This window comes from Poecile atricapillus, chromosome 5 (assembly GCF_030490865.1).
Source record: "Poecile atricapillus isolate bPoeAtr1 chromosome 5, bPoeAtr1.hap1, whole genome shotgun sequence".
Lineage (NCBI taxonomy): Eukaryota > Metazoa > Chordata > Aves > Passeriformes > Paridae > Poecile > Poecile atricapillus.
The window spans coordinates 20,432,862-20,454,185 of NC_081253.1; the positions used below are offsets into that span (position 1 = coordinate 20,432,862).

The window sequence follows — 21,324 nt, forward strand, 5'->3', positions numbered from 1 at the left end:
AGTATGAAGTGATGAGAGACCATCCAAGGTAAAGCTGTCCGTGAGCGTTTTCCTCCACCCTGTATACACTTTATTTTTGTTGTTCTTGCTGTGGTCCCTCGAGACAAATATTGCTGTGTCTTGGAATGCTTGTTACTGCATCTGGAGATGAGAAAATTCTTTCTCCCCTCAGCAGTCTCTGTGGATATCAACAAACAGGTACAACATGCTCAGGCAGTGCTGGTTAGAGGGAGGGGGAGAAGTCAAATAAACCTAATGTGCCAGTATAATTCAGGAGGCTCTGGATGAAAGTACTTCTGTGACTTCTTGCAAGTTATTTAATGAAAGCATCACTTAAAAAGTAACTATAGTTACTGTAAGAGTATTAGAAGCATGCAAGATTTGATTGTCCCAAAAGGCAAACTGCTAAGACTTTGGTACAGATGTCAACACTGTTTTGAAGGACTTGTTTTCAAATCTTTACTAATTACTGCAAAATACGTGGATTGTAATAAACCAGCTTGTAATTAGTCTGGGACCCTTCCCTCTTACGGGTCCTTTAGTGAAACTAGGGCAGTATTTATGTCAGTACAGTTTTCTGCTGTGGCAGTGATTGAACACTGGATTAAGACTTTGAATGAGTTGGGCATGGAGGAGCAAGCAGGGAAGGACTCTATTAGCAATAAATATCTGGGAGCCTAATTTAACAAAATGTTTTGTTTCTACATTAGATACACATTTCTGGTGTGTTTTCTTCCTCTCTTTTGATCAAGGGTGTGTTGGACTTGAGCCAAAGACTTGTCTGTACACGGAACTAGAATAATTACTCTGGAAAAAGTAGCTTGGATTAACTCCGTGGGAGCAGAGTATTGTTCCAGAAGGAGTTATTTGGAGTATCAACATATTTTGCGTGCTCTGTCTCAATTGCTCTTTTCTCAGTTTCTCTGGAATCTTAGCTTCTCTCTTCATACCCTGGATATTGCTAGAACAACTGAGTATTGTCATGCTGCTTGGAATTTGTGAGGTTTTAAAAGTTTGCATTTGCTTCCCTAAACCAGAGCACTAAATCAAGATTCTGTTCAAAAACCAACACCTCTTTCTGGAGTGGGCAAAGTTGATAAGGTATGCATGCAAATAACCTTTTGGAGTTATGGGTGAAAGCATAAGAGAAAATGACCTGGGATCCAAACCCACATATTGTTTTTGAACAATTAAAAGGTAGGAGTAAGAAATTTTCAGATGTGTTCAGAGATAGGAAATGCTGGAGGAGGAGATTCAGGTATTCTTTAGTTTCTGTTCTCATGTGCTCTGTGAAGAGTCTGGAAAACAGAGATACTTTTTTTTTTCCTCCTTCGCCTTTTTTTCTTCTTTTGCATGTGTTGTTTGGGGAACACAGACCGAATACTGGGATCATGCTGTCCGTAGTTCTGTATCAAGCGTAGAACACTTGAGCAATGTGTTATGCCCGTGGTCGGTACCCGGCTAAGCAGCAGCCAGAGCGGTATCAGCGCCCAGGGGGGCACGGTTTGATGTCTCAAACACATCCCGCCCCTCGCCCCGGGAGCTCTCGGCCCTTTTCCCAGCGGTGCGCGCAGGCTACGGCCCGGCCCTCACCTGGGGCCGTGACCCGCCCCCCGGTACGGCTTTATTTCGCATCCCTACGGGCAAAGACATCCGAAGCTGGGGCGCGGCAGGCACTGAGCCCCCTGGGGGCCCCGGGAGGCGGTGGGCGACGCCCTCGGCTGCCCCTCCCAGGGGAAGGGGCCCGGCCCCGGGGACATTTTGTGCTGTGCCGGAGGCCGAGCACCCACGGAGGGCGGGGCGGGGCGGGCCCGGCGCGGAGCCGGCGGGGCACAACGGGCGCGGGGAGCGGCGGCGGCGCTGGCAGCAGGTTCCCGTGCTGGGCGAGAGCAGATGGCGGCCCTGCTCCTCATCTACCTGCCCCTCCTGCCGGGGCTGGCCGGCGCCTTCAACCTGGACACGGACAACGTGATCAGCTGGAGCGGGGAGACGGGCAGCCTCTTCGGCTTCTCCCTGGCCATGCACCGGCAGCTGCAGCCGCAGGAGAAACGGCTGTAAGTGCACCGCGCCCCGTCCGGCCCCGTCCCGGGCCGCCTGCGGCGACCCTCCTACCTTCCACCGAGGGAAACGTCCCCTGGCGGCGGGCCGGGGTCGGCAGCCCCCGCGGGGAGTCCGGCCGGGCGGCGGGAGCGGGGCCGGGGGCCCCTCGGAGGGATGGGCAGCACCTGCCGCGGGCGCTGCGGAGCCGGGGCAGCGGCGGGCGGCGGGGACCTGTGGGGAGCCGGGGCTAGAAAGGGGAAGGAGCCGCAGCCGCCGCTGGGAGCCCTTCCCGCCGCTGCGCTCTCCTGCGGGGGCCGCGCCGGCAGGCTGCAGTGAGCTGCTCCGCCGGAGCCTACACAGCCTCTCGGCTCTGTTCTCCCTCTGCCTACCCGGCCTCGCATGAGCCAGGCTCTGCTGTTCAAGACGGACCGTGCCCGGGAGTGCAGATGAGAGGTGATACGAAGTCAGGAGAAATAAGTAGGTGCTAGTGGCATATGCGTGAAACTTCTTTTGGGAAATTAGAAAGGCAAAATAACGCTCCTGTGTACATCTTCAGCATCCTTGCTGCTTTGTGTCCGTAGCGGAGCAGTGCCGGACCCCACCCTCTCCAGTAGTGCTGGATGGAGTGAGAGCATAAAGTATTGTTGTTAAATAAATGCCCCCTCCTCAAATATTTAGTTTTAATTCAAGGCAAGATATGCCTGTTATCCATACAGAGTTAACGAGAGAAGGAAGCTGTAAAGAAAGAATATTCTTAATAAAGTTAGGTAGTAAATTGAAAAATCCTGTGGGATTTACCCATAGCATCCTGAGGAATAAAATGCAAATCTGTGAGCTCCTTTCCAGAGGCCTTTATCTTAAGTTTTGACAGGATTACGCTTGCACAGGTCTCATTTTAGTACTACCAGGAAAGCAATGCCTGAAGCTTGTTAGTCTCCTGTTGTATTGTCAGTACTGGCAAAATGAGTGTGTAGGAACATGCAGGCAGCCAATTACTGAGAAGAAAGAAGCAGAAACACAAGGACAGTCACAGTATTCAAGCTGGTATGTACTATTTGGCTGAAATGCCTCAGAGATTAGTGGCATGAAAGTTCTGTATTGTGTGTCTAGTAAGTGCTTCCTCAGGCAATCCAATGTGGGGAAAGAGCAGAGCCAGATGCTATCTGCCTTGACATGGCTTTCTGAATCCAGGCTTTCATGAGAAGCAAGGGTCTCTAATAGAGACAAAACCAGACTAGACAAACTGCGTTTGTCTAGTGACATGGACTTCTGAGTATGAGGTGTCTTGGTCATTTTTCAAATCCATGAGTTTTAGCATAAAGAATTGGAATGCTACCCTGGGTAGCTGCTGGGTAGTATGCTTGGAATGAAACTTTTTATGTCAAACAGGCATGTTGTAGTCAACATAATTTTTCTGTCTGTAAGAGGCTGTGTGTGGCTTTAAGAGAACAAGACATTAAATATGCTGAACTATCTTTCTTAGGGACTGAGCTGGGTTTAGCTCACATTGTGTGAGTTGTGTCTTCTGAAACAGGAGGTTTGGTGGGGAGTCTTGAAGAGAAGCCTTCCATGTTAGGCTGCATTTTTTATATCAAATAAAAATGAGCTAAGTTGAGCTAATACCAAAGGATTTGTGTGGTCTTTCCATGGAAACCTCATGCAATTTCTAAATTGATTGACTCTTCGTAGATGGAACAGTTGGTATCTGCTGCTTCCAGATACTTGGGGAAGGTAGAAAGTCACAGGAACAGAGGACATACTGAAGCCTACTGCTGAGAGACTAGTATGTCTAATGCCTGCATGCTGCCTGTTACCTGTAACAGCAGGACTCAGGGGGGCAACACCTTTGCATTCCCAGATGCATTTTGATCTGTCTTACCTCTGCTGCAAAAGTGGATTTATGTACAGCTATCTCTTAGTCAGGTATTAGATAGGTATATCTTAGAAGTATTTATTTTACCCCTTCTTCTTGAATGGATGCTAGTTTCAAAACTCAGTTATGTTTAGGGTGTGAACACCGTGAAGTAGTTGCCAAAAATACAGAAACTCCAATTCATACTGAAACGTAATTAAAAGTGATACTTGGAATCTCATCTGGCAGGGACCCTCATTTCAAAGAAACCTGTCAGCTTGAGCACCCTTCTACCCCTCCAGTTTTACAAAATTAGAAACAGGTTGTCATAGACATGTGCAAGATCAGGCCATCTTTGAAAAAGCAAGAAAATGAGAGAAAGTGAAATACATTGATTCTGTTTAAGGGCTAATGACTTGAAGCAAGGCGTGGTAAAAATGAAATTATGTATAATTTTTCTCTTACCCCACTTCAGCATTTGTTAAGTGAAATGGTTCCCTCTTCCTCATGCAGAATTATTCAGTGTTAATCATTACAACAATCCTCTCTAAAGAGGAGGGTGGAGAATGTCTAGGAAGTGTGACAAATAAAGGTACAGCTGTAATAGCTTTGACTAAACATGGTATTTGCTTTTGATCATCTTTTTTTCTTAGTCACAGAATACTGTGGATTGCATATTAGCTTTGAATGGCAAATTAATTTATTAGTGTTAGCTACAAATGTTATGTTTGCTAATGAGGATTTGCTTAACTTTCAACATGATGAACAGATGACTGTTCAATTGCTTAGACATTTGTTGTAAATGGTACTGAGTATAAAACTATGGACCAGTAACAAACTTTTGGTTTTGACTACCTTCAGGTTAGAAGAGTTGGAAAGGTTGTCAGATTGAGATGACAAAAGCTGTAGTTTAGAGGACTGAAAGAGGACTGCTAATGGTATGAAAGGCAGATGAATGCAGACTTTGTGCTTTGAGAAACATTAGTGTTGGTGGTACCAAGGCAGCCTCCCTGGATTTGTGCCTATGGTTCTGGTTCATTGTCAAGCATGGTGAATAAGGCAGCAGAAAAGGCTGATTGTCGCTTTATTGGGAATGGCGAGAAGAACAACACAGACTCTCTTGTGAGTTGAACAGGGGAGCTTACGGTTTATTGCCTCAGATCTTCTTTTATAGACCGATACGTGAAAGTACAGAAAGGTAAAACCCTTATTGGTTAGTGAACTAACACATCGCCATCATTGGTCAGTGGGGTACACCACTCCTCCACCTTCTCTTGCAAGAAAACAAGAAACTGACAAACAGCACCTGCAAGGCTGTCTTCTATCTCTGAGGATTGTTTTAATTCCTCCTTATGATTTCCCACACCACTTTCTCAGGCGAGACTGAGAAAATTATGCAACCTGCTATTCCACAGGCACTGTGCTGCCTGCTTTTGCTCATGGATGCTTTAGCATCCATAGGCTGATGGAGCTGTAAATGAGCAGGGCTTATTGCCCTGTGTAAGTTTGTTCTGTTTTTAATCTGTGAATATGATGATAGGGAGTTCTGGTTCTGCAGGGGGATGGTGGCACAACAGCAGTGCATTTCATCTGCAGACTGGAAGAAGGTTTGTAACTTAGGGGGTCTGAGACTGGGAGATGGTGTAGCTATAGGAGAAATGTAAAAATGTAAAATGTAAGTGGTCCTGTGATGAAAATGTGAGTGTCTCCTGCATCTCCAGATGAGACTACATTGATTGTGCATATATTAGCTACTATATGTTATAAATATATTACTATTATAATAAAAATATAATTACTAGCTACTCACTATGTAGTGCATGTAGTCACATACATGTAATTTTATAGAATATATAGAGATATGATCTGTATGTATGCATGTACACTCCATGTAAGATGTCCAGCAAGTCCATTCCAGTTTTGTTGTAATTTACAGTGATTTAAGCATCTTGAATTAAAACACAAACATCAATAATATCTAAATTGGTAGATTACTTTCATAGAATGATAGAACCCTAGAATCACTTGGGTTGGAAAAGACCCTTAAGGTCAGTCCAAGTGTAAACCTAACACCCATCAGCCAGTTCTTATTTATGATTTAGAATGATAGAATCACAAAATATCCTGACTTGCAAGGCACCCAGAAGATTTACTTGCAAGTAATTCTGGTATTATTTTCAGTAGAAGTCGGGAGCTGAATTCAGGTAGGTTTCTTGTTATTGTGTAAGGCAAAAAAGGGAAGATATTGTAGTTACCAGCATTCAGGATTCTCCCATCAGCTGAAAAGCTGTATTGAAAGCTATGGGTAGGCACTTTATGTCAAAACTGCACTGACCATTACCAGCCATAAAATCCTAAAAATTGCAATGTCTTACTGAAATTTTTGCTTGTCACAGGTTTTGCTGATACTGCACTTCTCTATTATATCAATACATAGCAGAGTTGCCTTAGGTCAGCAGGACTGCTGACATTGCTGTACTGCTGCAGTGCATCCTCAGTGGCATTTAGCCAGTACTTTTGTGTTCTCTCAGGGCTTGGGCTCAGAGACTCTTTGCTCCAGCAACAAAGAACTGGATTATGCTGCTCTGCAGTGGAAGATGGCAATTTCTGCTTGCAGAGGTGGTGTAGCATAATTCAGACTTTGGGTGAACTGAATTAATAACAATGCATGTTTACACCTTCAGGTTTAAAAGTTGTAATAGTGATGGTCTTTTGTTAGTGCTTCTGTCAATTGAAAAATAAAGGATTTATAATAAATTTTCTTTTTTTTAAGGCTGTGATTTTACTGTGTCACTGCACCTAGTATTTTCTTCTCTTAAGTGTTTCTCTGATTTTGTCTGTGCAAACTATTCTTGGATAACCTGCTTAGTGTGCTTTATTTGCTTTCTTAGTGATAGTAGAGGAGTTTGTGTTCAAGATAGATGTCCTGTGGCAAAGGTCAGGATCAAATGAAGCTGGGAGGGAGGAGTAGTTGAAGAGTTTTCTTGTAGTGGTAGGGGACAGATTTTCAAGGAAGATCCATTGTGCTACTAATACCATGAGTGAAAGAAGTGAGATGAATTTAAGTTGCATAAGAGATGCGTAGTTGTTACAGGAGGAGTAAACTGCAGAAGGCTGGCTTTTTTCCCAGTAATGATTTTGAGTTATGTTCTTGGTTATTGGTGGCAGAAGCCAGACAGGTAGGTTGGCTTCTCATAAATGTTTTTTTCATAAGGCCTAACAAGCAGAGAGGGATGATTACTGATCTAATTTGTTGCTGTCTGATTTCTCCACCAAATAAATGAAATTAGCATATTGGGTTGCCTGGCATGTTAGAGCAGCAAATTGTTCACCAAGTCAGCATGGGCCATTCTTTTTTCCTCTGTTAAATTCCAGCCGCATGGCCCGAGCAACTGTAAGTTTTGTAAGGAATGCATTCTGGTGAATTCTCATTGGAGATACCTCATTCATCTTGAAAGAACTGCATTTAAAATCAGCTGTTTAAATGCTTCATAACCAGCCTGGGTCTAGATGAATCATTCTAGCAATAACTGTAAAAATGCCCCATTTTGGGGACATATTCTGTGGAAAGGACAAGACTGACATTAGGCTGTTGGGCAAATGTCAGTTTAAAAGCAAGTGGGTAAAAATCCATATTATTGAATGAGCAAGATGGTGGTCTGTACTGTGAAACATTAGCTGAAAAATGAACACCTTATCTTGGTATTTAACAAGGGTAGGTAACAGGAATATTTGAGGAAAGAACTATGCAGATTAGTCTGGAAAATACTGAATAATTCCTTTATTAGCATGGAATATTTTTGATTGCAATATACATAAGCAAGTTATTCCTTTGAAAGTAATGGGAGAAGAATGTAGCTTAGAAAAACAAATGTGAACTTTGAAACAAGGTTTTACTTCCATTTTTAAGGGAATCATTCTGTATGTTAAAAATAAATTAACTATACCAAAGCTCCTTTAGCAGTCCTGGCATAAAAAGTATTGTATTCTTGTTAAAATGCACTTCCCTTGGGTTTAATGTATTGTGAGTATCACATTTTCTAAGGTTATTTTGAGAATTCTTTAGCAATTTCTTTGGAAAAGTGGAGTTACGTTGGTTTATCTTAAAGGACGGGCTTGTGTGTATTCTGCTGTGAAGTACCTGAGACAGATTTTTGTATCAAAATAACAGTGCAAGGCAAAAAGTGCTGCTGCTTGCATTGTGATTTTTGGAGCACTTCCTAGTATGCATTGATCATTTTTGGATCAGCTGCAGCAATGACTGTTTTTCTTGTTTCCTCTTACAGAACTGCATCTAAAAATATGTAATTTCCTAATGTTGATTTCCTTCAAGGAGTTGAGCTAATGTATGTGAGGATGATTAGGCTGTGTTAGGAAGGGAGAAGGTCTGCTCAATCAAGGAGAAAAGAAGAAGGGGTTTATGGATTGGGCCCTGTCAAGATGCCATCTACAGCATAAAAATGTACACTAGTCCCTCTGGGGTAACAGGGAGAGATCCTGCACTGGATTTCACTGCCAGCAAGTGAGTTTCTAGGGTACTTTTCAGCTGTGTTCCTTGCATTTGTTTTCTATTTTCAAGGAGTTTGGAGATCATCTAAGATATAGACAACAGTAGATAGGAATGATTAGCACTTTTGAGTTTGCTGATAGTGTCCATAGGAATGGCAGAATTTTCTTAGATTGAATGTTACTTCCTTTTTAGTGAAGATGACATTTTTTTTTGGAAATGGAACTCTGTGTGCTTAATTTCTTCATTTCTTCTTAATTTCATCTGTCATTGTCACCTTCCTCAAAAGTAGGTTTATAAAATACATCTTTCAAAAAAAAAAAAGAAAGGAATTTCAGATATGCTGGGAACAACTCACTCCTGTATTGCCTGGGATTGTTTGCTATCAGCACATGCATGGGTCAAAGGTCTGAGGGAAATGCATGTTTATCCTGGAAGTGGTCAAAAGTGGCAACCAGCTGTTGCAGATGGCAAGACACCATCATGAGGTTGAATTTTTTGTGTCCTTTTCTTACTGCTCTTTTCACAATACTCTGCTAAGGGAATGATGAAGTTTGATTAGCCTTGTACTTTGTCATTGGTGCAGCTGAAGCTGCATAGTGGTTCAGTCTCCTGGTTCTTAGATGTTAGTAATGTCTAGCAGAGTGCATGAAGAGCCATTTTAATTATCCATGTTTGTGTAGTGTGAAAAAACCCTCAAGTGAAAACCGTATTTTCTTGGCCAAAGATGCTAAAGTATATTTGGTATATTTTTTTCTTATTCAGCCAGCTCCTGTGGCTGCTACTACAAATATGGCATAGTTTTCCAAGTCCCTGTAATCTGTTTTATCCACTCAGTTTATTTTTCTGCTAGAGAAATGTTTGATAATTATGTACTGTACTCCCAGAATATTGGTGAAAGGTGTAAGCTGTTTCTCTTCCCAGCCAAGCTGTGTTCCTGCATATAGTGGAAGAATACTTTTGTTGTCAGATCAGATCCAGTCCTAGAAATAGGTGCAATACTCTTGAACAACTTGCAGCTTACAGGAACATAGGGTTTTAAAAATAACCTGAAAAAAACAAATTAATTCTAGATTCTGCTCAAGTGAGAATGTGAGGAGTGGCAAAAGAGAAAATGTATGTGTGAGGGTATGCATGTAAAATTAGGTATGTGTGCATGTGGAGGAGTAGCAGTATATAGAGTAAGAGAATGCAGTGGGTTGCTTGGCATAGTCTCAAACATAAGTTATTTTTCAAAAAATCTTGTTCTTAAGCTTTTAAAGCTGGTTGAAATTCTCAGTTTGTATTCATAGTAAAATACAGTGGTTTCCTCTTCCGTAGATGTGTATAAAGAGCAGTTTCTTGTGGATATATCGTTTATTTCTGTTGATCTATTTGATCAGTGTTTGAGTATCTGCATGGAACATAAAAAAAGGCTCTTTGAGCATCCCAGCTGCACAGGCATTTGTATGACATGTCTCCTAGGAAAATACCTTATTGGCGTGATGTTCTTCCAAGTGATTTGAGTGCCTGTGTTTTCAGTTAATTTGAAGGCGTGGGGGTTTAATGCGTCATGTACTCAGTGACACATCTGCTTCTGTCATTAAGTTCATGGCTTGAAGAAAAAAGTCTTACTCAAACTGTGGATCTCATTATAGGCATTTAGCCCAGGGCTATGATGGTGTTAAGAGTGAAAAAATAATTTGAACTGTGCTTTAGCATGCAAGTGGCTTCAGGCTGTTGAAGTGTGTGTTTGATGGCTGTTCATGTACTTGTTCTCTGAAACTCTTACTAGGGATTATATGTCAGGAGGGTTCACGCTTTTTCTACATGTGCAGAGTTCTTTAGCCCTCTATCACAGGGTACTCCTCTGTAGCCCAGGGGCTTAAGTTGGCAGAGGGGCAGGCCACAGCTCAGCTCAGGGATGCCAGTGTTGGCCTGGTGTGGGTGAGCTCCCTTCCCCCTGGAGTGCTGCTTGGTATGGTTTAACTAAATGTAGTGAACTTCTGTTCAGACCACGAATCAGCCAGAATTTATGTGGTTGTGTATCTAGTGCAGGAAGTTTCTACCTGTCTTGGTATTCCCCCTACAATTCAGAGAGAGGTCGTGGTAAGTCTGGAAAAGGAGCAGGAGGGATCTCATAGATTTGATGTATGAATGAAGGAGCTGTGGCTTGGGTTAGCACGGGGAGCAGTCGCTCTTCAAATTCTGCAGGGCTGTATTAGTTGCTGTAGTGTGTTATATTGCCCATTGATTCTACAGTAAAATGTCCATCCCTCTTGCTGTACTTCTTTCATGCCTTTTAATAGTTTAATTATGGTGATGAATGAAACTGATGTACTTCATTCTGTGAAGGAAATAGAGGAATGACATTTCAACCCAAATATTTTTGTGCTGAATTAGAACTACTATATTTTTTTTTTTAAATGGCTTTCAGCACATTGAATGAACAGTATATGCCTGTTAAAGTTGTTACCTCTCAAACAAGTAGTGCCTTCAAATACTGGGTGCACTGCTTTCAGATTTTTTTTCCCAAAGAAGAAAAAGTGAGCAACCGTTTCCATATTTTTATTGCTTTCATGTTTGTTTTCTAAAATATGTACCTAATAAATGATGTGGTACTTTAATTTTTCATGAACGTTATATAGAGATATGTAGTGGGGATACAAAGACAAGTCCTGCAAATATGGAGAAGTTTAAATGAATTCTGGGATTTTCTATGGCATGGACGGCCAGCAGCCCAAGTGCAGGAGACAGTAATTCCTAATCTCTGTTATGCACTTGTTTATTTAAGCCTGTAGAGTGAGCCACGTCCACAAGCCACCGGTCCCAGCATAGCCTTTGTGTAGCAGCTGCTTCTGCAGGGCCCGTTGTGCCGCAGAGCAGGGGCGGCACTGGGCGAGCCGAGGGCCAGGGCGGGCCCTGCAGTGGGGGCTGCTGGCCGCAGAGCAAGGCTGCGGTGCTGGGACAGCGGCGATGGACACTGCACTCTGCCAGCCCTTGTGGGTAGCTGCGGTCTGCTGCCTCACTCTGCTCTGCTGCAGCTGGCCTGGAGCGCTTCTCCTGCTGCAATCAGGACCTGCAGCTCAGTGCAGCTGCAGTGGAGAGCAGCTGGATTGTGGCTGGCTGTGGTGGGACTCTCGTAGTTCAGTCCTTCCAGGGCAGACAAGGTGACTGGGGGCAGGGGCTGAGCTAGAAGTGCCAGGACTTCGGCTCCCAAGTTAGTTTCTTGAAATGATGCACTTGTCACTTCTGTAGTTAAACTGTATGCTGTTGTAAGAGGATTTCAAGTGGTACCAGGCACTGCTGTGTTAGAAAACCTGAATGAAAATCCCTTTAACATTATTTCTTCCATGAGTTTATCTTACATTAATTATAAAACTGTCTAATACATATTTTCCAGTACTAGTTAGTCATCAGGTCTGTTCTTCCTTTTAAATCTGAAAAATGTATAGATTGTAAGGGAGAAATTAAACCTGTAAGTAGTATACAGGTTGCACTTGCTATTTGACAGTATGAAAACTATGCGGTATCTATTGATTAAAGCCAGAGAGTAATGTCTGAAATGGAAAACTGTGTTTTGAAACACAAATTTGGAGCAGACTGTAGCATTTCTTCTAAGAAAAATGCTTTGTACAAATGGAAATGAGATCTGCAAAACCTGTTTCAAATGCAGACAGGCTGGGCTCTGGACTATGATGGGAAAGTGTTTATTTTTCCATGTGACTTTCAGAAAGTCAATAATAAGTGGCCTTTCCAGAACAACAGGTATCTTTGTAGTTCCAGTTTTGCTTTGTAGTAGCTTGCCCTAGTCCTTGTGCTGCTTTTGGCTTCTTTTTCCAGCCTCTATCATAATCTGTTTCCTAAAAAATGCTGAAGAATAAAATTAAAATTGCAATCCTTCAAGTGCCAAGCCTCCAGGCAACAGAGATTAATGATGTACTTGGCCACAGTTTTGCACTGTTAGTTCCAAAATATAGCTATGGAGTAGCAGATCAGGAGAATATTCAGTCACTTAAAATAGCTGTTAATAACATACTGACCATGATGGGTGTCTCTGTAAAAAGCATCACAAACAAGCTCCCTGCTGACACAGTTACTGGTTGTATTTTGCTGGGGAGGGTTTGGGTTTTTTTTGGAGGAGCCCATGGTTCAGCTCCAGTTCCCATTAGCAGCCTGAGTGTGAAGGGGCAATATCTCTGTGCTAATTAGTCTGTGGTGCTCCTGTCGTGTGACTTGTTTCTGCTGTGGAATGCCAAATCCAAGTGTGAAGCAAGGGTGGTGCCACCAATATTCACACACAGTGTTTGTCCCACTGACCAACTTCAGTTATGTTGAAATATTGTCGTGGTTGAATGCATCCATCTTCTGTGTTTGTTAATTTTAAAAACAGTTGAGACCAGATCAGTGCAGAGGACTGAAAATATGGCTCAGGAGGCTGTAGATGTCCACATTGTGATCAGGGGTCTCTGCCTGGAGGTTTTAAACATTTGATAGATAACTTGATTTTGTAGTAAAATTTAAACTGAGTTAGAGCTAGTTACTGTATTTTCTTCATTTTGCTTAAGCTAGTGAAACTCTTCCTCAAGAGGGCACTGGAACTGGGGGAGAGAAAGGATGTGGGAGTCTAACAGTCCAGTCAAGGGTGAGACATTTCATGGCATTTAGCTTCGTCAGTTTCCAAATTTGCACCCCTTGTAGAGTCTTTCAGGAAACAATGAAGTGCAGAGTCAGCAGTGGCAGCATTGTTACCTGAGAACAGAAATATTAAATTTGACACTTGTGCTCAGTGGAGCCTGCAAAATAGGAAATTACTTACACCAGTGACTATTTTATTTCACCTATATGTGGAAATGGTTAATGGTTTCTTACCCAGGAAACACTTGTGATTTCTACTTCAGTGTGTTAAGGCTCAGAGCTGGCATTACAGAAGTGTTGCTTTTACTTTTAAAGAAAGGCTGGCAAAGATGTGGTGCCCTGTTTGGGTAGAAGGATACCATGGAAAAGGAAAGAATTTAAGGAATGAAGAAAACTGTGGGAGATAGCAGAGTATCTGAGTTCGGTGCAGACTGTCGTATTTTTTGTATTTGTTTAAATCAAAATGTAATTTACTCAATGGAAACCTCTTACTTCGATGAATGGGATTTACTCTGAAAAACATTGAAGATCTTCTCCCTCCTTTTACTTGATTTGTTTTGAGTGTTTATTTGAAAATAGAACTGTAATGAATTGCTGATGATTTTTCTTCTCTGAAGTATGTTGTGAAAATCATATGTTACCCTTGAACAGTTCTAGGCTGTAAGTGAAGAAAAGAATTTCACTGTGGAATGAGGGAATACTTCCAGGAGCTTGGAGGATTTCTGCATTTCTTTTGATACAGTTTTCTCATCTTAACTTTGACTTTCCTTTTGGAAAGTCCAAGATAGTTTCGTGAGCAGTATTGGAGGGAGTTCAAATAGCTCTGAGCAGACACCACTCCCAGTTGTCACTGCTGTTTTCATTAGCTGAGAAGAAGCCACAGCTACCTGATAAACATTTCAAGAACTACCAATTAAAGCAGAGAGGGTTTTAAAATCTACACCCTACTGCTTCATATTCTGTAATATATGTTGGAATGGAAATCTTGTGTATTTTACTTTGGATTTTAATAACTCTTTTGGGCCACATCTGATTAAATGAAGTTACACCCTTTCTTCTCGGTGTTCACTGGTTGTTGGAAGGATAAAGTAGTGAAGAAAATGCAAAGCTCAGTATGCCATGGTGCTTCCAGATGCAAGTGTGGAAATTGGATGGAGGTCTTGTGGTTTGTGTTGCTGTGGCACTGGGGGTGGGAATGTCAAATAAGGCCTAGGCCATGTCTTGTTCTTCTGCCTGATACCCAGAAGGGTTTTGTACTAACCAAGTACACTTCCTACCAAGATATATTCTGCAAATGTATGCACAGAACAGATTTGACCGCAGTCCCACCCACAGCACTCAGCACGGTAATAGTGAATAGGCCATGAAAGTACCCTATTTCTGCATCCAGTGGGGGATGAGAATTTGAGCGGAATTGCAGGGACAGACGGACAGATTTGTCCTCCTCACCCTCCCCAGGAGGGACACTGTTTGGTCAGCCTTGTGTCCTCAGCTGTGCTGAGTGTTGACCTGGGATATTAAGCTTGTGATTGTAATGGCACTGTTAATGCCGTGTGCTTTAGGTACTCTGCAGTTAATACATTCTCACCGCAAGTCCAGAGGAATGTTGTATGTTGCATTCAATAAATCATGCTGTTCCAGAATCCAGAATAGAAGGGCTCTTCTAAATGCAGCCAGTCCTACAGTTCATAGACGGCTTGTGCATCTGGAATCAGACCTGTATTTACAATTTTGCAATACTGGTCAACAGCAGTTGACAAATTGAGGCCTGGTGCCTACCTGAATGTGTGGGCAGTGAGTTCTCAACTTTTTCTTGGATATATGTGGGTTTATGAGGCATGTTTTCTACACACACTTATCCAAAGGTCTGCTTCAGGTGTGGATAAAACCAGTAAGATGTCTTGATACCTTTTCTGAGACTTTAGTAGTGCTTGGCGTAAGTGGTGAAACGGAACTTTTCTTGCCTCTGCTGCTGTGTTCGGGTGTGGTGTAACGCTGCAGTCAGGTGGGGTGGGTGTAGCTGTGCCATAGGGTTCCATAGAGGCACGTGGTGCTTTGCTGGTCCCTGTCTTGAGAGCATGGGCCAGCTCTCCCTGTTGTGTTCCAGCTGCAGCTCACACACACAGGTACAGCCAGGGTCTCTGGTGTCTGTGCAGGGCAGGCACCACCCACCTGAGCCAAAAGTGCGCCTCAGTAAGGTCACTTAGTTAAAACGGCATCATACGCCAATCCTGGAGCTCTAATCTTAGGGGATTATCTTGTATCTATGAATCTAGGGCTGTAAAGGGTGTAAATCTGTTCCGCTGTGTCAGCAGGTGCTCTTGATTGGCAGTGGGACTTCAGTTATTATCACGTATCTTCAAGAAGTAATTAAGATAAATCAATAATGAAAATAACCCTAATCGATAGAGCAACTGGACTGATTCATTTGCTTAAAAATCAGAATTTCAGTTTGAAATTGGAAGACACGTGTTTTAATTATAACTGGAGCTAAAAAACATTGTAGTTCCATTCCAGGGTGTGAGAGAATTCAGATTTTTTTTTTCCCCTAATGGTGTCACTTGATAGATGCTTCTTTTAAATTAAATTATTTTAATAATTTATTATGTTACATTTCTGTAGATTAACACCTGTGCAGTCTGATTGGCCCAGGGGAAACCCAGTTAGGATGTTGTGTATGTACTGAAGCAAGATGTATGGGGAAAATCAGGATTCAAGTAGTTAGAAGCATCTGTTTCTGTAACTTATATAAGGAATAACAATACTGCTTTTGTCTGATGTTGGACTCATGGTAAACATTAGATACTAATTAATCATAACTCAAATAATAAAAAACTAAGTCTCTGACAGGAACTGATGCTAAGAGATGTTTATGTTCAGTATGCTGTATGGCTGAGCTGCTGTTTTCTGTAGAGTAACAAGGCAAATCTGCCATGACATAGAAAAATCAGTAAATTGTCTACATGTTGGAGTGTCTTAGGTTTTCATCTCCCACTCTGCACTCTTGACATTGGGGTGTTACTTTGTTATCCGAATATGGATTCTGGAACATGATTTTGGACATTCAAACCTAATTGGAAGTAGTTACAGTAGACCATGTCATATCCACAGACCTTCAGGGAGAAGTCTCAGTGGATAAAATGAATCATACTGTGAGCATAGGTGAAGAGAAATTAAGAATTTGTTTTTGTCACTCTTCATTTGCAGAGGAAAAGTTCCAAGGTTTTAAGTGTCTGTGTTTCATGTGCCAGTATAAGGAGATAGTAATAGCTGGAAGAGCATCCCCTCACTCTACCCTTACCTCTGACCTGCAGAAAGAGGTTTTGCTTGCCAGTAAGAAAGCTAAAATAGAATGGGCATAGCTGCAGAGAAAGCTAACCAGGTTTTGGCATAATGAGCTCAAACTTGATTAAAATTCTTTTATTAAATCACAGCTGAGTAAGTAGCCAGAGAGTAATGACTGGAATGTGTCCCCTTTTAGGAAGGACTGTTGAGCACGTAGCACAGCTCAATATATGAGCTGATTCATTTATACTACTGCAGTCATGCTGAAATTCACACTGATGCATGGTTCATGTCATACTTCCGTTATTCTGTGCACACTTTTTATTTTTAAACTAAGTAATTTGGCTTTAACAATAGAATTTTGATTTTTCAAATGCCCCTTTTAAATGGTGGGCAAGCTGAACAGCAGCTCTGTCGATCAGAACTGACAGTGTGTTTGCAAGGAATTTTTTTTTTTGCTTGATTTATTCAACCAAAGATTAGATGCATGTGACTTTCTTAGATTCCTGTTAGCGTTGGTAATCCTCATAATGTTTATAACCATCACCTCAGTAACCTGTCTTGCAGAACCCAGGGGCATAGGTTTAGTCTTCTGTGCTCTGGTCTTTAGGGCAGAAAAGCAGTAAACAAGTACAAAGGAGTTGTGCCACTTTTTAATGCATCTTTGGTAGCTACTTGAAAATGCATTTCAGGATTTACCATAGTATTATACTTGAACAGATCTAATCTTTTGTGAGCACTTACTCATAGTGTGTGCTCCTGTTGGCCTTGTGTTGTAAGGACTTGCAGTGAAGTACCCAAGAGAATTCAAGTTTTTGTATTTGATGACCCTTGGAGATTAGTGACAGGATTCTTTATAACAGTTCTTTGAAATCTGGAGGGTTTTAAATAAGTCTGCTTTGAAATTCTTTGTTTACAGTGGAAAATAACATCGGCAATATTTGGTTGGGGGGTATGGACATTAGGAAGAATCTAAGGTTGCCTGTTGTCTTTGAGGTTGTGTTGGATGGAAGCCTTACATTTTTCAAGAAAACTGAGGAATTTAATTTTTCATCTCAGCAGTGTCTGAGATGCCACTGAATGTTTGTGGCATTTTATGGCAGGTGGCACATCGTCCCACTCTGTATTCTGTTGGCAATGCTGTTTATTTGAATCCTCAGTGTTTCAGTAGGGCCTCTCATGTCATCAGGATCATGGTGTACTGTAAAATGTCATTCAGCTAGAGAGAGGGACACTGTATCACTATGCTGTAGAAAAGAATAGGGTTAATTTTCTTGACCCAGCACTGCCACTGTCAGTAATACGCAGGTGAATGAATTAAATCAAATTAGGTATTTAAATTTGAAAAGTTGAAACAAAGGGTTTTTGGTTTCTCTAAGTTCAGTACATCACCTTTACCCCCCCCGAGTTTTGACTGAAAAAGTAGAAGTAATAAAATTTTCTGTAAGTTAGGAAATCAGTACCTCTGCTTTCTTAAAGTTATGGTTGTTAATGTTAAAAAAAGTCACCTGTCTTTCCCTGGCCAATAACAGGACTGAGAAGAAAATGTATCTATTCTTCCATTAGGAATAACTCTGATGCTTTGCAGAAGAATTACTCTTAAGAGATTACAGCTAAATGAATCATTGCCAAAATCAGAAAATTCAGTTATTGATGGTCTTTCTAAAATCATAGTTGTTTGCAAAATCTTGTGATGACTGCTATGTTTCTGAAAAAATGTTTGAAAAAGATGGCAGATGTACATAACAGGAAAAGCAGAAAACCTTTTAAGCCAAACCCCACCCAGATTGTGTGTCCTGTGTATGGTCCAAAGGCAAATACTTTACCTAAATGCTTCAGCATTCAGGGCTTACTTTCATGAGGAGGATAAATTATGGATTGTGGGAGAATTTAGTCCTATAGAGGTAGTGCAGTTTGTTTCACAATACAGATAAAATTTCGTTTTAGAAAAAGCATGTTTTCTGATAACACACCAATTTAATTTTGATTCTTATTACTTTAGGGACAGTGAATAAACACTTTCTTAGTAAGAAAAACTACATATTATCATAACTGATCCAGTCTGCACTGTTAGACATGAAAAAGAGTGAGTCGTGTTTTTAGTAAAAATAGCATTCTGATGGACAACAGTGTGCTTTGACCCACTGGCACAACAGAGCAGAACTAGAGCTGGATTTTAAAGAGGGTTTGAGGTCCTCTTCGAGCCTTGTGGATCCAACTGTAGTCTCAGCTTTGCTGTCCTTGACACTGTAATGTCAGAGTTATCTTCTTTCAACTGTTCTGTGTCTGAGGGTCAGGAAGCACAGTCTGGTTCAGCATCCATCCCATCCCATCCCATCCCATCCCATCCCATCCCATCCCATCCCATCCCATCCCATCCCATCCCATCCCATCCCATCCCATCCCATCCCATCCCATCCCATCCCATCCCATCCCATCCCATCCCATCCCATCCCATCCCATCCCATCCCATCCCATCCCATCCCATCCCATCCCATCCCATCCCATCCCATCCCATCCCATCCCACCCCACCCCACCCCACCCCACCCCACCCCACCCCACCCCACCCCACCCCACCCCACCCCACCCCACCCCACCCCACCCCACCCCACCCCACCCCACCCCACCCCACCCCACCCCACCCCACCCCACCCCACCCCACCCCACCCCACCCCACCCCACCCCACCCCACCCCACCCCACCCCACCCCACCCCACCCCACCCCACCCCACCCCACCCCATCCCATCCCATCCCATCCCATCCCATCCCATCCCATCCCATCCCATCCCATCCCATCCCATCCCATCCCATCCCATCCCATCCCATCCCATCCCATCCCATCCCATCCCATCCCATCCCATCCCATCCCATCCCATCCCATCCCATCCCATCCCATCATCTTCTTCTTCTACAAACTGCTGCACACTGGTTGTTACTTAGTCAGCTGCCCGAGAGGCAGCCGTGCTTCTGTGTGTGTGACACTACAAAGAAACAGACAATGTAAGACTTTTTTTTCAGACACACCTTATTTTGCAAGTAAATATGCCTGCTGGTGGTTTTGTGATAATGCTCATGATGTACAGTCTATACAGAAGGAAATTTGCTTTACTTAGTGCTTAAAATAAGAACCTTTGTATTTGGTTACCGGAGCATTGTCTAAGGAGAGCTTGTTATAGTAGCTCTTTAAGAGGAGAAATAAGTAATTTGTGGAAATAGCTTGTTCTTGGTGACAGATTTTTTGGAGAAAACCATTTTCAGCTTCAAAATGAAGTATCTTGCAAAGGAGTGAAGAGGGGGAGTTCATATTTTTACAGAGCCTGGAAAAAGTGTTTAGTGAACACTTCCTTGGTCCAGGAGGGATCTTGCTTTGGTCAGAGATACTAAGGTGCCTTTAAATTCAGGTAAACAGTGGCATAGGACTGGTGTAAAACTAGAAGACAGGCTGAGAACAACTGTATTTACTGTTGTGGGGGGTTTCTGGTCATTTTAGTGACATTTCCTGCCCTTATCAATGATTTCTAGTAATGCAAAAAATACCCTACTTGATGCACTGATAAAAAGATGATTTTTCCCAAAACTGCCAGACACCTACTTTTTATCAACCACTCTCAATGAAGATTGCAACAATAATAAAAGTAATAACAATACAGGTAGTGGCTTGCAGGTCCAGTAATTGTAATCTGCATTACTGCTATACAGCTTCTCTCCTCTCCCCCCTACCCTTTCTGCTTTTAAAAGAGCAGTGCTGTAGTGTAGCTCTTCATACATCCTCAAATGTTGGTATGTCAGACCTCTAGCAATATGGTGAAAGCACTTCCTGATTCTGTTGCCTTTCTCTTTTCTAATATTCCTTCTAACATAATCCTTGAAATTATTTTTCTTTCCCTGCAGATTGCTGGTTGGAGCTCCTCGGGAAAAGGCCTTTCCAGCCCAGCAAGCCAACAGAACGGGAGGGCTGTACAGCTGTGACATTGCATCTCCAAATACAAATTGCATGCGTGTCAAATTTGATGAGGAGAGTAAGTTCTTCAGTGCTTTTGTTTTGAATTGAAACAGTTGTCTGATTCTTTGTATTTGATGTCCTTTTATGAGGCAGTGTATCAGGATCAGACAGCTGCTTCTAGGGATTTATACATAACTACTTTTGGCATCAGAGTGAGTTGTAGCTTAATTGCTAAGGTAGTATGAATGCTTAAATCTTGGTAGATTCTTACTCGTATTTGTAAATTGATGTAACGTGAAGTAATAGGCTAAAGATTTAAATGGATGCCGTTAGTGATAAAATGTACAGACACTGCCACCTGCAGACTATCTGGTGTTCTGTATAAAGAGACTCCTGACATACGGGCTTCAAGAAAAAACAAACAAAAAACAAACTCAAAAAAAAGGAAAATGTAGTGAACAGTTAATATTTGAAGCTGTTTTATGATACTCCACAGCTGACCCAAAGATGGAGAGTAAAGAAGACCAGTGGATGGGTGTAACTGTCCAAAGTCAGGGGCCAGGAGGAAATGTGGTGGTAAGTGCTAAAGGACTAACTTACAAAAACAGCTGGGGTCTACAGAACATGTTCTGAATGGTCTGTGTTTTTGTGCAGCTTCCTGAAAGATAACTTGCCTAAGTGTACTCCTTTGATTTCTTGTAGGTAAGGACTTAAATGTCTTGTTAGCAAAATAAGGCATTTGAGGTTCTAAGAGCTTTAAATTACTTTTCTGTGAGTTAGCCTCTCTTTATAACCTTTGTAGCAATCTATGATGGACAGTTTATTTTCAAGGAGTGCACTTTTTTTTGGTGTACATATACACATATTTTTTCTTTTAAATATTGTTTGCTTTAGAAATAGGGAGGAGTAGTGTATAAGGCTGTAAAAGTAGCAGGTTATCACCAGCCTGTTTTCCAAGATGAGCAGGCTCACTCTAGTTTTTATCAGGACTTCCACTGAGGAGCTCCTGTGAATTAATGTGGTCATTGCACTGCAGTAAGTTGCACTGCAGTAAGACTACTTGCTATTCTTTATTTTA

At 42.1% G+C, this 21,324-nt stretch overlaps 1 protein-coding gene across 3 annotated transcripts in view; it reads left to right on the plus strand.

The window, feature by feature from the left end:
* The first annotated feature begins 1,795 nt into the window (after positions 1–1,795).
* ITGA6 (integrin subunit alpha 6) overlaps positions 1,796–21,324 on the plus strand; it is a 42,587-nt gene continuing 23,058 nt past the window's right edge. For 2 of the 3 annotated variants that reach the window (XM_058840351.1, XM_058840354.1), the window contains exons 1-3: positions 1,797–2,054; positions 20,195–20,322; positions 20,743–20,822. In XM_058840351.1, coding sequence (XP_058696334.1) covers positions 1,894–2,054; positions 20,195–20,322; positions 20,743–20,822 — 369 coding nt within the window. In that variant the 5' untranslated portion in view covers positions 1,797–1,893. Of the gene's footprint in view, positions 2,055–20,194; positions 20,323–20,742; positions 20,823–21,324 lie in introns of all 3 variants that reach the window. The other variant, XM_058840352.1, reaches the window with a different exon arrangement.